The sequence below is a fragment of the Octodon degus genome, unplaced genomic scaffold, assembly GCF_000260255.1.
Source record: "Octodon degus isolate 3935 unplaced genomic scaffold, OctDeg1.0 scaffold00163, whole genome shotgun sequence".
NCBI classification, from domain to species: domain Eukaryota; kingdom Metazoa; phylum Chordata; class Mammalia; order Rodentia; family Octodontidae; genus Octodon; species Octodon degus.
The window spans coordinates 3,231,453-3,243,840 of record NW_004524739.1 but is presented as its reverse complement, the minus strand read 5'-3'; the positions used below and the strand labels follow the sequence as shown (position 1 = coordinate 3,243,840).

Genomic DNA, 12,388 nt, shown 5'->3' with positions numbered 1-12,388 from the left:
GCATTATATGCAGTTTACAAAGACAACTCTGGGGGTTCGATCCCCAGCATGCTGTGCTGGCCCCACCCCCAGGGAACACTGAGACACCCATTGAGACTGGGCGTGGTGGCGTATACCTGTAATCCCAGTGCTTGGGAGACTGAAAACAGTAGGATCACTACAAGTCCAATCTGTGTAGTGAGACCCTGTAGACCCTGTACTAAAAAATACATTAAAAAAAGACAACTCCAAGAAGTGGGGGTGTCACTCAGTGATAGAGTATGTCCTTGTGTGTGAGTTCACACATCTAGTATAAATAAACAAAAACCACAATGATGCCACTGAAGCCAGATGGCCATGTTTGAAACCCAATCCTGCTACCTATCAACCAAGTATGAATGTCTGAACTCATCTGTTAAATGGGTATAGAGGTAGTAGTCTACAATGTAGGGTCATCATGGGGATTATACACATTAATATAGGAAAAGCACTCAGAATAGTGTCTGCCACGTAATAAATTCTTAGTAAGTACTACTCTGACACATGGAGAGCACTGTACCCAACAACGATAGAATGCAATGTTTTTAAGTACCATGGAACATTTACCAAAATTTAACCACCCGCTGAGCCACAAAGCAAGAATGAAATCTCAAAGGTTCACTCTGACCACAGCGGGATTAAGTTAAAAATCAATAACGAAAAGATAATTTTAGGTTATAATTACTTAAAAACTAGTCAACATAATTTTAAATAATTTTTGACTCAAAGGAATTGTAGCAGAAACTATAAAATATTTAGATTGAATGGCAGTGAAGAGAGGCTATATCAAAACTTAACGGGTGGTGGTGAGGTCTATAATCCTGATTGGCACATGTGAGGCCGGGGTTGAATCTCTAGCTCCACAAAACAATTTATAAAACTGTACTATGGGGGCCGAGGAGATGGCTCAAGAGGAATAAGCGCTTCCCTGGCAAGCGCGAGGGCCTGAGTTCAATCCCTGGTTCCACCAAAAAAAAAAAAAAAAAAAAAAAAAAAAAAAAAAACTGCACTATGCCACTGAGCTACATCCTGACCAACAATTTATAAGATGAAGCTAAAGCAGGGCTTAAACTTATAGCTTTGAATGCATATATTAGAAATGAAGCTTTCAAAATAATGACATAAAAAGCTCCCATCTTGAAATACTAAAAGAATAGCAAATCAATTCCAAAGAAAGTAATAAAGGAAATAAAAAATAGAAAGCAAATGTATAAGAAAGGAAATCCACTCAACTCAAAGTTGGCTCTTTGGAAAAATTAATAAAATTAAAACCTCTAGCAACCGTAGACAAGAAAAAAGAAGGCAGGAGGATCACTGCAAATTTGAAGCCTGGGCTACAAAGTGAGTTCAAGGCCAGCCTGAACTATACAATGAAACCCCTTCTCAAAAAGACAAAAAAAAAACCCAAAACTAAAAATATATCAAGAATAAAAAAGTAGATGACATTATGGATCCTACAGACATTAAATAAATATGAGAATATTGTAAACTTTATATCCTCACATCTGACAATTTAGGTGAAATGAACAAAATCCTTGAAAAACTCAGTGCACTAAAACTGATATAAGGATATTTCAGGATCTATTTTACAAATAAAATCTATTTTTAAAAAACATTGCCACGAGAGAGTTGAGGATTTCACTCGATGGTAAAACACTTGCTTTGCAAGCACAAGGCCTTGGAGTTGGGCCTCAGAACAGAAAAATTTAAAATAATAACAATGTCACAAAGAAAACTGCAGGACCAAACAGCTTTACTGCTGATTCTTCCAAACATTTAAGAAAGAAATTATATCAATCTAGCCTAAAATATTCCATGAGAATAAATACACACTTTCATTGTTTTGGGGGGTTTTTTATATGTATTCTTTTAGTATAGGGACTATAGGGTCTCACTACACAGATCGGACGAGTAGTGATTCTCCTGTTTTCAGCCTCCCAAGCATTGGGATTACAGGTGGGCGCCACCATGCCCAGTCTCAATCGCTGTCTCAGCACGCCCTGGGGGCGGGGTCTGCACAGCACGCCGAGAAGGGGATCGGAAACCGTGCCTGCACCTAACCAGTGGCCTGCTGAGCTATTTGGCCCGCCCCAAGCTTGCATTATTAATATAGTTTATTTAATCCTAAACCAAAAAATTCCCTAGTTTAATCTGGGACCTGGGGTGGGTGAGGGCATTTGGGCCCTCTGATGGCGCTGGCATCCTTACCATCCTCGTCGGTCTGGAAGGTGACCTCCTTGCCCTCCTTGCGGCCCTCGGGATTGGCGAGGACCAGACGCACATGGACGTTGCGGTAGGGCAGCAGGTTCCGGATGGTGTAGCGGCTGGCACCCCGCTCCATCTTCACGCACTCCCGGATGGTCTGGTTGTGGCTGCTCCCCGGGGTGTAGTGATAGCAGAGGGACACGGTGTAGGTGTGGCACCGCGTCACATTGTAGCCCAGAGGCTCCCACTGCAGGGTCAGCTGGCGAGCTTGGATCTCAGCGAAAGCCAGGCCTTTGGGGGCCCTCATAGGCTCTGGAGAACCCAAGAAGCAGAGCAAAGATGGTGGAAATGGGAAGAAGGCCAAGGAGAGAGAGAATCCATCAGCTGCCAGAAATCGGCCCTCCTTTGCCCCCACAGTTCAAGGGACCTGGGATTGAAGTGGAGGTAACAGAAGTGCTTTGGAGTCAGCCAGGCCACACCTGACTCCTGCTCTGCTAACCACAGGTGGCATCACCCCTCAGGAAAGGCTGTACCCCACAGGATCTCTGTGACGTTTAAGGCAATACACACAAAGCATGTATGACAACAGCTAACACAGTAAGTACTCAAAAAGTTAGCTGTAATACTCAGACATTAAACAGCACAGTTTGCCAGGTGTGGTGGCAAATGCCTGTAATCTCAGCACTCAGGAGGCAGAGGCAGGGGGATTCCTGAAGCTTCCAGGTCAGCCTGGGATACACAGTGAGGATTTCACTCACCGCATGGTGAGGCCCTGTCTTATTCAACAGAACAGTGTAGCTTCTACTTAAGAGAAGCTGGGACTAAATTGGACCAGTCTGAGTCAACCTTAATCCTTACTTATTGTGAAATGGCTTTAGTAATACAGTTGATACAATAATACATTAGAAACCAAAATGGCAGGGGAATAAGAGCCAAATAATAGTCAAATAACCCAGAGAGTGACTGAGAAACAGAAATAGACATGCAGGCCATCATGTCCTATGTGAGGATCAAAAGATAAAATTCAAATTCAGTAACAAGTTCCCTGGCTACCAAACCAAAAAGGGAAATATATCTGTTGTATAATAATAATGATGATGGTTAACATTTGGGAACCTTTGGGAGTATCAGGCACTTTTTTTTTTTTTTATGTATTTGGTACAGGGTCTCACTGCAGCTCAGATTCATAATGATCCTCCTATTTCAGCCTCCCCAGCCCTGGAATTATAGGCACACGCCACTAGGATAGAACCTGGGTCCTTGCACTTGCCTAGGCAGGCACTTAGACCACCGCGCTATCTTTGCGGCGCTTCCTCAGGCACTTTTCTGAAGACTTTAAAATGCTTCATCTACTGGGTGTGGCGGTACACACCTGTAATCGCAGCACAGAGAGGCTGAGACAGAAGGATCGCCCTGAGACAGGCCTGGCTACATAGCAAGACCTTATTTCAAAAAACAAAATTTAAATTAAATTAAATGAAAAAGGCTTCATTCTATTTAATCCAATCAGACAGGTGCTGTTATCTGCCCTGTTGTACAGATACGGGAAGAGTCACACAGCCAGTAAGAGGTGCAGCTGGGATCCACATCACAGCAGGCTGGCTCATAATCCTTGTTCTTCCCTACCACTGCCCTGCTTCCCCATGAGGAACTCACTGTCAAACAGTCACACCCACACCCCAGCTGAGAGCCAGCTACTCCAGTGAGAGGGAAGAGCAGGCTATGGGACCTGGAAATTGTTCTCGTTTTATAAATAAAGAAACTGATGCTTTCACAGTGAAGCCAGGGGCAGCCCAGGGCTCAGCCCCCAGCCCTGCATCCATACTGACCATGGTGTTATCTGAACCCATGCTCCACGCTTCTACTTCCACATCTGTAAAATGAAGCCAAGACTGCATCTAATGATCCTTTCTGTCCTGCACTGGCTCCGTAACATAAAGCTTTGTACTACTGAGTTGTAGGATCCTGCAAAGTGTCCCCAGCTCGGGGACCTCAAGATCCCTTCATAAACAAATGAGAAGATACAGCCACTTAAGCAGCTCCAGAAGAAGCACAATAAGATCATCTTTTTGTCTGCTTAATGTGCTCAGCATGACCCTCACAAGGAAGATGCGAAGGGAAAGTCGGCTCCTGACTTGGGAGCACATGGCTGACAGTTGTAGCAGACAAAAATCTGTTTCCACCCAGGAGCTTCCCTCGAGGGGTGAGAGCCTGCCGTCTTTATCAGGCCTTTGGAGATTTCAGCACTTGCTAGGAGCAGGGTCTAGCTCTAGATGGCGCTCTTCTCAAGTAAGGCTCTGAGTCCCATCCTACATGGACCCAAAAGCCTGGCTTCCACAAGGCTTCCACAAAGCCTGACAAGGTCTGCTGGCCGCAAGGCCGCTCTCGCCACATGTGGGTTTTCACTCCCATTCCTGGCTTACGTTCCTTATGGAGAGCTGGTACATATATCTAACACGTGTAAATTCTTTTTCATCTCCCTCACATCCCTTCCCTGCCATCTCTTGGTGTCCTTCCCTTCAGCAAATGATCTCCGTATTTCCTATTATCTATCGTTTATTTTGTTCTCTATTTATATTTTAGGTTTCTCATGTGAAATAAACCATGTGATGGTTAAGCTTGTGTGTCTACTTAATTTCACTTAACATTATGGTCTCAAAGTGTATCCATTTTCCTACAAGTGACTCCTTTATCCTTTCTCGTGACAAAGGTGTGTAAGTGTCCCGTTTTATTTGTTCACCCATCTCTTGATGGACACACAACCTGCTTCCAACATTTAGCTATTATAAATTGTGCTGCTATAATCATGGATGTTCATGTTATTACTGTAATATGATGTCTTTAACAATTTCAGGAAGATACCTTGAAAGGGAATCGCCAGGGTGAACAGAATTTCTGTGTGTAGCTTTTTTGTTAATCTTAAAGATTTATTTATTTATTTGGTACAAGGTCTCACTACACAGCTCGGATTTATAGTGATCCTACTGTTTCAGCCTCTCCAGTGCTGGGATAACAGGAGTGTGCCATCATGTCCAGTATCAGTGGCTTGGTGGGCCAGGGTGGGCCCAGCATGGCATGAGGTACTGGGGATCAAATCCAGGTCCTTGAGCTTGCCAGGCAGGCACTTAGACCACCGAGCTATCTCCCTGGCTCTGTGTTAGTGTTCTGAGGAATCTCTATACTGATTTCCATAGTGATTGTACTAGTTTACACTCCCGGCAACAATTTAGAAGTGTTTCTTTTTCCCTGCGGGCTCACTAACACTTATCATTTGATTTCTTGAAGATAACCATTCTTTCTGGAGTAAGATGAAACCGCCCCGCTGCTTTAATTTGCATTTCTCTAATGGCCAGAGATGTTTGACATTTTGTGATGTATTTATTGGCCACTTCTGAGACGTGTCTATTCATTTTTTGACTTGGCCTTTTATTTGGGAAGGCTTATTTTTTGACTTCTTTTTTTTTTATGTATTTGGTTGTTGCAGGGTCTCACCACGCAGCTCAGACTCATAGTGATCCTCTAACTTTCAGCCTCCCCAGTGCTGGGATTACAGGCATGCGCCCTGAGGCTTGGACTCTGGCCGGCTCAGCCTACCCTGGGGGCAGGGCTGGCCCCAAATTTTTTATGTACTCTGGAAATTAAGCCTCTATCTGAAGAGTAGCTGGCAGAAAAAGTTTGCAATTCCATAGGTTGTCTCTTCACTCTGTTGTTTCCTTTGCTGTGTAGAAGCTTTTTAATTTGATCTATTTGTTGATTCTTAGTGTTATTTCTTGTGCAATTGGGGCTCTGTTCTGTTTAGAAAATCATTGTCTATGCCTATGACTTCAAGAAATTTACCTATTCTGTCTTCCAGAAGATTAAGTGTTTCTGTTGTAACGTTTAGTTCTTTCATCCATTTTTATTTTAGTTTAATACATGAGGAAAGATAAGGGTCTAGATTCAATCTTCTGCATGTAGAAGACCAGTTTTCCCAGAACCATTTATTCAAGAGGTTATCTCTCTTCCTATGTGTGACTTTGGCCCCTTTGTCAAAGATCAGATAGCTGAATGTGCCTGGGGTTGTTTCTGCACCCTCTGTTCTGTTTCATTGAGCCACAAGACATTTTTATGCCAGTACCATGCAGTTTTTAGCACTGTACTTTATAACTTGAAGTTTGGGGCTGTGATGTTTTTCTGCTTTGTTCTTATTGCCTAGGACTGCTTTTGCTATTCTGGGTATCTTCTGGTTGCAGAAGAATTTCAGGATTGTTTTCTGTAGCTCTGTGAGGAATGTTGTTGGTGCTTTTTGGGGGGATTGCATTAGCTCTATGTATCAGTTTTAGAAGTTTGGCCATTTTAATTCTATTGTTTCTACCTGTCTAGGAAAAAATAGGATTCTAGTTTCATTTTAACACACTATTCTTACTGTGTGGAGTGGACAGAGCAGATTTTCTGTGTGCTCACTTGTTGTGTTGCTCAGGATCCTGCTCCACCCTCTGACTCTGGTCCAGGCTGGCCCATGTGCACTGTCCCAGTGTGTCTAGAGGAACCAAGGTATCATGCCTTTGTTTGCATTGGTGAACATAGGTCTTGGGACTCTGCCACACTGCCCACATCATCCTCGGCCCCTGGAATGCCAGCCTGAACTCCTTTCTGTCTTTTCAGGCTTGGCAGGAGCACAATGCCTCCTCACCCTCTTGCAGCACTTAGAGGAAAGGGCAAAGAAAGTTCAAGGCACACTGCTAACACAGGCTGAGTAGAGACAATGGCAGGCAGGCCGTGATAATGGCAAACAAACACACACCTGCAAACAGTGCTGCAGGTGTCCATCCAAAGGGGACAGCCACTCCTCAGCCCTCGGCAATCACTGGCATAAAAGATAGGCTTAGCGTTCCCAGGTCTCCTAGTCTCCAAGAGATGCCGAAAGCCCAGATTTTTCTATGAACTCTCCAGATTACTAAATGCAGACAACCTACTCAAGTTTCTTAAAACTGCCTTGCAGGGATCTAGCTGAGACCTGTAGGATGAAACTGCTAGCTTCCTACACGGGCATCTCATGGGCAGCTCAAACTATGTGTCAACTACAGACTGGCACATTGATTGAAGGGTGTGAATCCACCAGTATCTGTTTCCAAAAACCATTTGACACCCAGACATTCCCTTCAGCCGCCAGTGCATACTGGCAAAACAGCGTATAGGGACCTCAAAGGCCCATTCTCTGAATTCCCCAGTGCTGCAGGCCAAGCAGAGCTCAGAAGTTGGAATGCCCATCTGAACAAGGAAGGTAATGCTTAACATCTGTTAAATTAGCCCCAAATCTGCGGAGGTTAGCAATACTAATGGGGATGCAAAAACTACAACATTCAACTTTATGTCATAGAAGGAAGTTTGGACCGTGATCAGGCGCCTCAAAGTTCATGTCCTACCTCCACCGTCCTTAGCTCTGTGACTTCAGGCAAGTTACTTACTTAACCCCTTGGAACACTGACTGAAAAAATGGAGAAAATAATATCTACTTCAAAAAGTAAAATAAGAGTTACCTGAGCTACATGAGCCCAAATTGTCCAGCCTATCATAATTAATACATAGACAAGTATGCACAAATGTAAGATACTAACAGCAATGTAAATTAGTAAAACCACCTTTTAAAGCATTATTACATCAAAGTCCTTGATTATTTATCCTTAAGAATAAAAATCAAGAGAAAAAAAAAGAACTATAAACACTAAGTTTTCCAATGTAGTATTATTTATAATAGGAATCTGGAAACAAACAGCCCAGCAATCCAAAGACATTCAGCAGACTTCCAGAGCCAATAAATATAATTATAAACAGCACAGCACATGTCACAGCACCATGCAAATGAAGTGAAATCAGGGATGCTTCCTACATCCCAGTGACGAGCATGTAAAAATGTGTACTGTAGACATATGGGCAGAGATCTGAACAAGACAGAAAAATTAAAGCAGCTGCTAGCTGAGATTTACAGCGATGTTTTTCAAAAGCCTTTTACCAAAGCTATATTATTGTTTTTACAGTAAATAATATAGTGGGAGGGGAGTTGTAGGGCTGGAGAAGATGACAACACAGCTGGCCAACCACAAAACAACTACTGGCCAGGACTCCTAAGCAAAGAGGAGGCTGTGGTGTCAACACAGAGAAGCGTGTAATTAAGAGGGGTAGAATGAGGTGTTTGCATCTCATCTGCCCAGCCTGGGCCCTGCCCCAGCTCCCATCCTGGCCAGCCAGGCTAGGTAAAGCGTTTAGTGGCTCACAGTCTCACTCAGCTCATAACAGCTGTTGCTCTTTAAAGCTCTGGACTGGAAATCAAGAGATTCAAATGTAAATGCTGGCTCTGCTATGCACTACTGTGTGGACTTGGGCAACTGATTACAAATCTCTAAATCTTAATTTCCTCACTGTAAAAATGGGGACAACTGAAAGCCCTCCCTGTGCAACCTGGGTTCCCAACCCACTACAGGCAAGTCCCTTCCCTCCTCCCAATGTTTTCCCCACGTGCACACTAAAAGGAATGCAACAGAGAGACTCTGCATGGAGTGCCCAAGTTCTGATTTCTTTTATTTTCAGGGGTAAACCACAATTGCCTTTGAAAAGTTAAGAACACCATTCATGTGACAGTTGTCACTTTCTAAGTATTTGTTGTGTGCTGGACTCTGTACTTCACATGCATTTAATGCATTTATGTGCAGTTCTCCCTGTTTAACCTCAAACACTGGAGGGCTTCAAGGTTCAGGGTTTAGGACTCCTCTCTCTTCCATTTACACTTATTCCCACAAATCTAAAGACTAAATCAGGGGTTTTCAACTTCAGCATTATTGACGTTTTGGACTAGATAATTCTTTGTTGTCAGGAGCTGTCTGTGTGTTGTGCAGTGTTCAGCAGCTCCCTGGCCTCTACCCAGAGATGTTTGTGGCACCCACCACTATCACCCAGTTGTGACAATCAGTATATCTTCAGACACTGCCAAACGTCTCCTAGGAGACAAAAATCACCCCTGTTGAGAACCACTAGCATGAGAGATCTCACCCTGTCTCCTGGTTTTAAATACCATCTACACCATCTCTACACTGACAACTTCCAGATTTATTCCTGCAGTCTAAACCCTTCTCTGAACTCCACACTCCATACATTCACCTGCCTGATGGATATCTCCACTGGAATGTCTAATGGTATCTCAAAGTCAACATCTCCAACACAGAGCTCCTGATCTATGACACCCCGTCAAATCAGCTCCTGCCACAGTCTGCTACTTCGCAGTAAATGACAACTCCATCCTTCCTGCTGCAGAAGCAAAGCACCTTGGAGCTATCCTGGACTTTTCTCCATATCTCTCTCCCTCTTCCCATAGCCAATCCATCAGCAGATGTGGTTAGCTCTACCTTTAAAACAAACCAGAATCTGACCATTTTTCACCACGGCTGTCACCTCCACTTCCTCTCCCATTTCCCAATCAGATCGTTGTAGCAGACCTCTCCCTGGTCTCCCCGTCCAGTACCCCTTTCCTCACACAGTGAAGAGACAATATTTACTCCTGTTCTCCCATCCTCACCATGGCGCCTGCTCATTTGCCTATGAGTCCCTCATCCCCAGTGCAACACTGAGCCTTTCTCCTGCCCCCTCCCTCAGGTACTAGGCCTGTTACCAGGTCTCCTGATGCTCCAGGCCTTTGCATTGAGTCTGCCTGAAATGTTCTTTCCCAGCAATCCTTGCTGCCCTACCTGGCTCAGTCCCTCACCTCCACATCTCTGCCCAAATCTCAAATCTCATTTCTTAGTATGATAGTTCCTTGGGTTTTTCCATTTGTTGGTTTGTCTATTTGTTTTGTTGGTTTTGGTTTTGTTTTTTGTACTAGGGATTGAACCCAGGGCTTTCACACTGAACTACATCCCCAATCCCTTTTTATTTTATTTTATTTTTTTATTTTGAGATTCACTAAGTCTTTAAATTGCCCAAGGCAGGCTTAAACTTCTGATCCTTCTGCCTCAGTCTCCCAGAGTGCCAGGATTACCACCACACCCAGTACTTTGAGCCTTTTTAACACAACAAATCCCTGAACCATAATGGTGCACACTTCTAATTCTAGCACTTAGAAAGCTGTAGTAGACAGACTAAGCTCCAGGTCAGCCTGGGTGACGTATGGTAGTGAGACACTGTCTCAAAAAAGAAAACAAAAAACCCACATTCCACTCCCCTCTCTGATGTAGTCTTCATCACACCACTTAACCACCATCTGACAAAATATATAGTCCACTTTTTTACTTATCTATTTACCACCTGTCACCTTCTGCACAATATGGGCTCATAGCAGTTTCATGACAAACTCACATGTTAGGCAGCCTATGTCTATCTTGGTTACAGTCATACATTCCCAGTAACTATAATAGTACCTATAATAATAGGGACTCAAGAAATACTTGTTGCATGAATCTTTCCAACTAATCCTAGATTATGAAGATTATTACCATTGCCCACTTTATAAAATAAGGGGATGGAAGTTCTGACAGGTTAAGTAACCTGATTTATATCCCTTAGTCAGAAGATAACTCCCAGCAGGGGAGCCAACTTACTACTCAAGGGCCTCCCAAAATCCACTGGATTTTAGATGGTTCACAGATGGGCATTTAAAAATACTAGTTGCAAAAATATGAGTAATTTTTGATATTATCCTCACAATTTATCCAAAATAGTTCATAGACTGAAATGTAAAACTATATCACTTTTAGGGAGGGAAAAAAAAAAAACACCAGGAGAAAATCTTTGGGAGTATGACTAGGCAAGGAATTCTTTATTTCCTTTTTTTTTTTTTTTTTTTTTGAGTTAGGGTTTCACTATGCAGTTAAGGCTGGTCTCAAACTCACAGCAATCCTCCTGCCTCAGCCTCCGGAATGCTGGCATTACAAGCAAGTGCCACCACCTCCAATTTTTAGGCAAGGAATTTTGGTTTTTTTGTTTTTTGTTTTTGTTTTTTTTGGTGGAAGCAGGGATTGAACTTAGGCCTTTGTGCTTGCCAAGGAAGCACTTATTTTACTGAGCCATCTCCCCGGTGCCCAAGGAATTCTTCAACTTGCCACCAAAACTGTAATGCATAATAGAGAAATTTGATTAATAATGATTATCAAAATTAGAAGTGGCTGCTTTAAAGCATGTCAAAAAGATGAAAAGATAATATATACACTGGAGCAAATACAAACTCTACATGCATTAAAGGACTGGTATCTAGAACACATAAGGAATCCTCAAAACTCAACCCTAAAAAATGAAAGAATACTGGTAGAAAATAGGAAAAGACCTCAACAGACAATTGATTAAAGAAGAAACACAGATGGCAAAGAGTATGTAAAAAGCTGTTTAGCCTCAGCAGGCATTAATGAAATGCAAGCTAAAACCATGATGGGGTATTACTTATATGTCATCCAGAACAGCTAGAATAAAAAATAGTGACAACACCAAACAGTGGTAAGAATGCAGAAAATTAAACATTAAGAATTTGTGGTAAAAAAAAAATGTAAAATGCTATGGCCATTGTGATAAAGGATACAGCGACTGTATGATTCATCTATTGCACTTTCTTGGCCATTTGTCCCAGAAACAAAAATTCATGCAAAAACCTGTCTGCCAATGTTTACAATCTTTACTTCGAATGCCAAAAACTGGAACGAATCCAGACATCCTTCAACAAGTGAATGGCTAAACTATGGCATAGCCATACTCATCAAGAAGAAAGGAATGAAGCATTGACACATGCATGTGGCAACCTGGGGGAATCTCCAGAGTACTATCCTGAATTAAAAAAAAACCACTAGCAACATAATTCAATAGGGAAAAGAACAGTATTTCAACAGTGATGGGATAACCGGATATCCACACGCAAATAAACGAAAGTGGATTTCTAGCTCACACCACATTCAAAAATTAATTCAAAATTAATCAAGGACCTAAATGTAAGAGCTAAAACTACAAAACTCTCAGGAAAAAAGCATGGACGTGAATTCTCATGACTTCAGCTTAGGCAATGGCTTCTTAGCTATGATACCTAAAGCACAAACAACAAAGAAAAACAGATAAATTGAACTTCATCAAAATAGAAATCCTGGGCTGGTGAGATGGCTCAGTGGTCTAAATCACCTACTTAGAACAAGCTAAGCTAAACAAAGCACAAGGACCA

The 12,388-nt window shown here is 42.6% G+C and overlaps 1 protein-coding gene across 5 annotated transcripts in view; it reads right to left on the bottom strand.

Annotated features, from left to right (window-relative positions):
- The window catches only part of Ptpru (protein tyrosine phosphatase, receptor type U), a 74,638-nt gene that overhangs the window by 40,777 nt on the left and 21,473 nt on the right, over positions 1-12,388 (bottom strand). For all 5 annotated transcript variants that reach the window (XM_004642906.2, XM_004642907.2, XM_023702968.1 and 2 more), the window contains exon 8: positions 2,227-2,535. In XM_004642906.2, the coding sequence (XP_004642963.1) occupies positions 2,227-2,535 (309 nt within the window). The remainder of the gene's footprint in view (positions 1-2,226; positions 2,536-12,388) is intronic.